Source organism: Cynara cardunculus (genome assembly GCF_001531365.2).
Source record: "Cynara cardunculus var. scolymus isolate 2C chromosome LG 3, CcrdV1, whole genome shotgun sequence".
Taxonomy (NCBI): domain Eukaryota; kingdom Viridiplantae; phylum Streptophyta; class Magnoliopsida; order Asterales; family Asteraceae; genus Cynara; species Cynara cardunculus.
In genome coordinates, this window is record NC_037530.1 from 30,118,197 (window position 1) to 30,126,579 (window position 8,383).

At 35.2% G+C, this 8,383-nt stretch overlaps 1 protein-coding gene across 1 annotated transcript; it reads right to left on the minus strand.

The window, feature by feature from the left end:
• Positions 1-684: 684 nt before the first annotated feature.
• Positions 685-5,817, minus strand: LOC112509132 (phosphatidylinositol/phosphatidylcholine transfer protein SFH6-like). The gene is made up of 10 exons (XM_025113995.1): positions 5,715-5,817; positions 5,587-5,633; positions 4,152-4,395; positions 3,425-3,524; positions 2,850-3,116; positions 2,691-2,765; positions 2,357-2,458; positions 2,219-2,268; positions 2,033-2,132; positions 685-771 (listed from the first exon to the last, which is right to left on the minus strand). The coding sequence occupies exons 2-10, from the start codon at positions 5,606-5,608 to the stop codon at positions 685-687; spliced, it is 1,047 nt and encodes a 348-aa protein (XP_024969763.1). The 5' UTR covers positions 5,609-5,633; positions 5,715-5,817.
• Positions 5,818-8,383: the final 2,566 nt, after the last annotated feature.

The following is an 8,383-nucleotide window of genomic DNA, read 5'->3' on the forward strand; positions in this document are numbered from 1 at the left end:
CGTGTCAACTTGAACTTGCATACAACTTGACTGAACACACGAGAAGTCCACAGAACTTGTAGTGGCCGTAAGGTGACACAAATTGTTGAGTACTAGGAACAAACCAAGGTCTTGTTGAGCTACCCAAATATTTTTTGTAATTTGATAACAAAGTTGGATGTTTGATGGCGTATTAAATTCGAATTCTCTTTTCAAATGGTGTCATGCCTGCTACACCAAGAGCTTCTCCAACCCTCCGTCAAAATCTCATTTTTGCCGTTTTCTTCACTCCAGCTGCACGGCAAAGAGATATTTTTTATGCCGCAGTAGGTAAACACACCGCAAATATGCGGTGTGAAAGGTAAACAACTGCAAATCACAGGTCCGCCATTTTTTGAGTATGGTTGGAATTGAGATTTTGTTTAGTGTTTGAGGGTGCACCATTTTTGGTGTTTTACTGGTGTCGTGGTTGGAGATGTTGTGATGAGAGAAAGGCAGTATTTGCCCTTAATTTAGAGTAAAAAGGCCAAACCCTGACAAAAAGGAAGACAACCAAATACAAAGAGAATGAAGAGCTGGGACTGGGAAATGTATACAGTTTGTACAATGGTTAGACAATGGTAAGTTTCCATCAAGAAGTATACATTTATACCCCCAAATATATATGTATACATACATATATATATATATATATACATACAAGTCTTAATGCCTGCATTCAACTGGAGTGACGTGATCAGCTACCAAAGTAGTCGATTTGGACGAATGATTTCTATGTACACATACATCTTCCTGTAATAACAAAAGGTAACGGGTCAGTTCATCATCCATCCGGTTTCTAAAATCAGTATACAAATGTATCAACCACATTTCCCGGTGGAGTATCGAACAAGCCTTCCTCCTAAACTTACAACATATAACCATGTTATGTTTCCAGAGTTTAGTCGTCTTAACAGGTTTTGGCACTTAACATTTCAATTTTATACAATGTGAGAAGAAGGAAGATGTGATTGTGGATCCCATTTAATTAGGTGAGGAGAAATAGTGGGAATACGTAGAACCCTGTTGGATTACTCTCCAAAAGAGCCTTTGTAGAGAGAAGAGGTTCCAAACATATATTTAAGTAGATCAAGTCTAGGCGATGTAAGGCTCCAACACGCCCCCTCCAACGGAGGCTAAACAGGCACAAATTGTCCCAAAGTGTTGAGAAGGGGGCTAGATGAGTACAGATGGCCCCAGAGGATCAAGTCTGTAGAGTAGTAGATACAATGTGAGAGTATGTGGAATCCGTTTGATTATTCTCCAAAAGAACCCTAGTGGAGATACTGGAGAGAAGAGATGTTCCAACATATACTGAAGTAGAAAGGTCCAAGTCTAGCCGATGTGAGACTCCAACATGGACGAAGAACTTGACAAGTCAAAAACACTCTTTTATCACTGCGATTATTTTCCTTAAGAAGGGTTCAGTCTGTGACATACTTGAAGCTTTTTTTATTTCTATCTTTTGTTATGAAATATGTATGAAGGAACATAAATTAATGTAGTGCAAGGCAATAAGGTGGTACCGAGGAGGAACATCGTCCACTTCCACAATTTCCCTTCATGGTTGACTCCTTCCTTGAGATGCAACTGTTTGCTTTGCCACTTCCAAAAGCAGAGCATGTCAACATCAGCGGTTGGAAAGGTATGACTTTTTGATTAGATCCTGATTTAAATTGTAACAGTTATGACAGAAGTACTTTTTATTGAATTTTCGTTCTGTGTCGGTCTTCTTATGTGTGTACTACAAAGTTCACTGATGAATCATAATAAGAATCCTAAAAATGATCTTGTGGATGTAGGCAAATTTTGGAACTACATTAAACACCATGTCTCAGGTTCTTGGTTTCCTGCCATTATGATTTTGTGTAGGATTGATTATTGATCTTAAGTTTTAATGTAATCGACCCTGCATGGCAATTCCTTGGAGGTCATGGGTTCGAAACCCCTTCCCCTTTGTTGATTAAAAGGAAAGCTGCTAACATGTAAAGTAAGTCTTTCTTATTTACTTTACCTTCGTAATATGAAGGTCTTTCCATGGTCCTTTATCAGACCGCAGGCAACCTCCTTTTTCTGCACAATTGCAACTGCCGCCTAGAAATTCTGGCAATTCACTGATACATAACAAAGAAATGTGTCAAGATCAAGTTTACTGAAGAACTCTATGGCTACCGAGCAGAATCAACTTCGAAAGGTTTACCTTGCATCAATGACCTCAAGCAATGTGCTTTTAAATTTGGTGCCTAGGACCTGAGGATGTTGGTTCACCAAAATATCAATTCAAAAACTATGGTGACAGCAGCTGAATATTTGACACAAAATCATATCATCAACCTACATGAATCTTTGATTTTGCTTTGGGTTCAAGAAAAGATTGAACCATATTCCAGAGCATCTTAAACCCAGAACCAGCATTTACGATGAACATCTGGCAAAGTGTCTGCAAAATTCAAGTCCCAAATACTCTGTTCAAAGAAGATACATTTCGACTTTTTATGTCAAATCTATATATCAAGTTGTTTAGAATGAGATACAGTTTAAGTATATTTTACAAAAAGTTTAAGGATTATATCAAACTTGAAGTTGAAATATGTCATTTGATCTTTGAAATCACAATATATCTCTTTTTTTCTTGTAAGGAAATGAGACACCAAATGGTAGCAAAAACACACATCGGGGTAGTTGCTGTTAATCTGTTGCAGCCTCCTAATGAGTTCAATCACGGGTTTTGTTAGGTTCCTTAAACCCTGATGAAAAAAACAAACCACAGAGTTATAACCAAATAGCTTCAGCTCCAAAGATCAAGCCTATATCACTTTAATTTATCATACCACGCCTTGAACATCTATAATTGTTGTACTAGAAGCAACACGTCTGCCTGCAGCAATTGAGCAGGCTGGGAGCCTAATGGCCAAAGTCCTCTCATACTCCTGCACATAGTATTTCACATACCGTTCGATAGTTGTCACTCTCATAAGCTTCTTTGGATCAGCTTGTCCTAATATTTCTATGTAAACAGGCCTTCCATCCTTATCAATACCATGATAACCCTGGAGAAAGTACTGCAAAACTTCGTCCAATTCACTGAACTTATAATCCTGCCAAGGACAAGTTTTTTAGAAGATTTAGATATGAGGCATTTGCAATTTGGCAAAATTTACGAGTACAAAATTTTTGAGATGCAGAGGGGTTTTATAATAGATGTCAACAACCAAGCACAATACACTATTATCTCCAAGAGTGTTGGAAAGAACTATGTATTTTTTTAACACCAAGACAAACATATTTCATGCAGAGTCCTATACACCCTCAAAAGTGAAGAAATTGGCTTCAGAGTGAACATTTATCATCACAAAAGGCCGACAGGGAGACTGGAAAACAATAGAACCCTAAATATCTGATTTACCTCCAAAATGTTGTTGGCTCCGAAGTCTTTCCTCCACTGAAGCATGTCGATCCACATGTTCTTAGCGCTTTCAATATTGAAGTTCCTGGCTTTCAAGTATCTGCAAGAATCAATTTACCAAGCTATGACGAACAATGTTCCTATGCCACAATTTGATCAAGATCATAATTATTGCCATGCACCTTTTTTTATGATATGGATACGTTAGGTGCAGAGCAATCAAGACAAGGCGAACTTACTATATTGCAGTAGACATTAGAAAGCAGTATAGTGACAAGACTCATGCAGCAGAGCTTCAGTGAGGTACTGTGACACCCCATCTCCAGCACATGATCTTAATTGAGTCAAGGTTGAACATGCACCAGAGGCGGAGTGCGTCATATGGATAAATAACAACTTCTAAATAATTAAACCTGATAAATATCTACCAAAATCGTTGTAGGGAGAAGGAAGTACAACAAACTTAATGATTCCTTTTACCTTCCATGAATGTCACATAATGTTTCTCATTAAATTTTGAAGGTTTGAATAACTATCAGGGAGACTCCTTAAGTCCTAAGCTCCATGCATTAATTACCATGAAGATCTTTTCTTGATATATCTTCTAGCCTAAGTCAATGATTTCTGGATATTCAACATATTAATGCTCAGAACAAATAGACATGTTTTGCACCATCATGAACAAAAAACCTACAAAATCACATGCGATGCAACAATAAACCGTTACCTCAACATCATATGATAATCATCAAGTATTTCAGGTAGCAAGTTGCCTGCAATCAGTGCTTGACGAAGAGCATCAACTGCCCCCACCTCCTGAGGATCTTGAGGCTGCCCTGTTGTAAAAGAATCTGGATAAACGGTTTTCTTTCTGCTTTTCTTTTCTCGAGAATGGCTGGTTTTGGTAGAAGCATTGTCTACATTCTTCTTCCATGTTCCGCTTGTGCCTTCTTCATCTAAGACTTCAAGATCTGTATACCATGTGTTTCTCTCATCACAACCAGGGAACCCTTTGCGAAATATAGAGTGAAAAGACTTGAGGTTTCTGACTAAAGACAATGGATGCTATTACATTCCATCATTGCTTTCATAGATAGAAAGCCAGGAGCTTGACCTACACCTAAGATTTATACATCCACAAGAATTTTCTTCCCAAATATAATTGTTGCAGAACACCACAAAGAAAAGATTGTATGCTCTCAAATGCAAAGCACACACACACACACACACATATATATATATATATATATATATGCAAAATTCAAGTGTAGATTTGTAAATACATACAGTACAGTTATTTGGAAGTAAGAGATAGACTGCTGAATTGAAAATTTTATGTTCGTCCATCCTCCCGTTTCTATTTTGTGGGTCCATCTCCATTTCCCTACGCAACAATTCAAGTGACGGGGGACCTATAATGACATCTCTATTCCTTCCACACAATTTAAATGCGACCATAAAATCAAAAGGTTTGAGTTTGACAGGTAAAATGAACAGGATAAGGTGTTTGGCAACAGAAACCGGGGAGGGGTTACGAATACAAACTTGTGAGGCTATAATATCACATAAGATATACGTCCATCGTGACACTACTGCACCTATTTTGCATTCCAATTGTCAAAGGATTTGCCACTTAAACGTACTTGCATCATAGAAGCAAGAATAAGCAACTTTGGAATAATACAATGATTTATTCTCGAAAAAATCTGAATAGTATGCCATTAAAATATAGGTTTGGAATTGAAATCAGAGTGATAGTTTACCAACATAAAAAACATTTTATTGCTAAAATTAAAAATAACTTTGGCAAAAGTTATGATATTGAAATATGATTCTGGCAAAAGCTAGAAACTCCAGGTTCTCCAAAATGCAGAATTTCTGTGTTTTCAAGACACAAAGTCCTATTTCTTACCAAACTTGTTTTTTCAAAACAATACAAGATGCAAATTGGAGACATAATTTTACCCCAAAAAGTTATGATAGACCTGCAAGTAGGTGTGACGATTGGGTCGAGTCGATTGAATTCCAACAGCCAATTTTGTTAACATAAGAATAACAGCGACACAATTGTTGGTACTAAACCAGATTATGTGTATTATTCACCATGACAAGAAATCGATTCAATAGATACTAGTAATGAAATTGTGTACACATGAACTTACGAGACAACAAATTGCATTCCATCGCTCCAGAGATGACGAAGTTTGCTCTGTTGAAATCCAATCCTAATTAGAAATTAATGGAAATTTAGGAATTTGAACAAAAGAGTAGTATAAGAATGAAGGCTTACAAACACCAATTGATTGTTGAGGTTATGAAGGTTAAGACGGCACGGTTGGACGAGTTTCCGTGTTGGTGTTATGCAGCTTTCAAGTGTTTCGTTTGGCAACGTCATTATTAGAGCGGGAGAATATGCCATGTATAGGGATCACATATTCATAAAGCCTGAATTACAAAATTACCCTTTTAACTCTGTCCACTATTTTGTTTTTGTCGACAAATTTATCATGAACAACACGCTGTCTCTCTAATCAAGAAGAAGAAATAGTGGCGGATCCAGGAAATTAATAGGGGTGAGGGCACGTTGGATGAGATTTGGGGGAGGCAAACATATGGCCATACGGGACTGGAGGAAACCATGTAAGACAAAAGTAAAAATAGAAAATTTATGCTAGTCAACAAACGTTTTTTGTCTTTGACTCCCCGGTCCTTAAGGGCTAGATCCACCCTTGGGTGGAAGGAAAATGGCTACAACGATTGAGTGATGCAAGGAGATGGAGAAAGCGAAGAGACGATGATCGGTGGTGGTTGCGGAAGGAGGAGGATGGATGGATGGACGGACGGACATTACGGGATGGGTATGTTACATGGATAACTAAAGAGTAGGGGTAGGGGCCTCTTGTTTGGCGGTTTTCGGTATTTTTAAAAACACAACTCAATTTCGATGGTTTGGAAAAATCTCAATTCAACTCAATCTATACTATATTATATAAAGAATTTGACAAAAACTCTTAAAAACCATTTTTTATACATATTACTTAAAATTCAGGATTACAAGTAGATTGTGCATAAGTACAACTTATTAAACCTTTATTTTTGAATTTGTGTAACTAAATGCAGATAAATATAATCATATACATGATAAACATCACATTTTAAATATAAAAAGTCTAAAATATAATTAGAATAATCGTTGAATTCTAATAGAATACTTAATTATTATCTTTATAAAATATTATATTATTAAACCAAAAATAAATTGATTCGTTATTAAACTAATAGAATACTTAATTATTATCTTTATAAAAAAATATATTATTAAATCAAAAATAAATTGATTCATTATTAAAACTAAATTAAATTATAATAAAAAAATTGAATAAAAAAAATTACATAAAAAACGAGAACTTTTAAATAATTAATTTGATACTAATATCGATATTTATTTTTTCAAAATTTTAATTACAATATCTTCAAATTTATATTTATTCAAAAATATAAACATTATGACTTTCTCAAAACCATATAAAATTGTATTATATCAATAGACAAAAAATAAAAAGAAACAATAAAATCAAGATGTATCTCGCTGCATTATACGATTACCCTTCTAGTTAAATCAAAAGTATAACTCAACCCTTGCAGGTTGAGATGGGTTGAATTGGGTTGACGGGTTACTAGTTACATAACTTTGACGAATGAAATATTTTATAAGACTTAAATTACAGTACTAAACTATAAAACATATTATCTAAAAAAGTTACAATAAGTTTATAAGAAACTTTTAGCATTTCAACAAGTTTTTATAGAAAGTTTTTTAAATAAAGTATTATATTAGTTATTTTATAGAACAATTAGTTATGGTGCGTAGTGACATAACAGTCTGGTCCACGTGCTAGGGATTTTAATTATTTATTTGAGTTGTTTGACTCAAACATGACTTATAAAAGAGGCCACATGTAAGAAACACATAACATACATCATTTTATTATGTATATTAATATTAGCTAGTATATATATGCTCACGTGGTGCTCGAACCAGCTAGCAAACATTTCTTCCCGAATTCTATCAAGTCCAACATCATCAATATTCGGTTCTCTTTGTCGAATATTTTTATCAAAGGTCCACCAAAAATGTTGAACTTCTATACTATTGAACAAGACATATATGTGGATCATGGCCATTCAAGTTTACCTGTTTACGATCTTCAGATATCGTAGACAAGATGGAAGCTTGAATATGCGTAGTCGATTGTCGGTCACTGAATAACTAGGAATATCTGGGGTAAAGTTCCTTGACTCACGATTATGTTTTATTTCTATCGTTGGATCAAAATAGAGGAAGCAATAGGTAGACAAACCATTTAGCACAATGCACTTAACCATATATTGTATTTTCAATGAACTTATTAGCTGGAATTTGCTCAATACCAATACAATGTCATTGGAACAGTATCAATAATATCTTTATATACCTAAAAGGAACTATTAACATGGGCTTCTTCTTTTCCTGCAAAGAAAAAATGGATTTGGTAATGGAATTTCAATACCTATAAATGATGTAACAGACAAAGTATAATCCCTTGTGATGTAACAGACAAAGTATAATCCCTTGTACAAACACTTTTGCTGACATTTGGTATCTCTATGACTCGTACAAATGTCGTTTCTAAACTAGATAAGGATTTTCCCTACTGAACACGACAATTGTTTTGAATTCAAAAATAAACCCTTGTAGCTAACTCATCGAACCATTTTGAGATTTATGGCTCTACATGAGACAGTTTGAGATCACATATGGTTAAGAACTATCATTATCCAGCTTGATATCGTCAAGAATTCCTGACTATTGCAACCTGTTAGAGGAGTAAGTGGTTTGAGTTCAACCACTGACAATCTCATTGAATATATGGAAATAATGCACCTTGCATCAAAGGAATAAAAGTAGGATACATCATG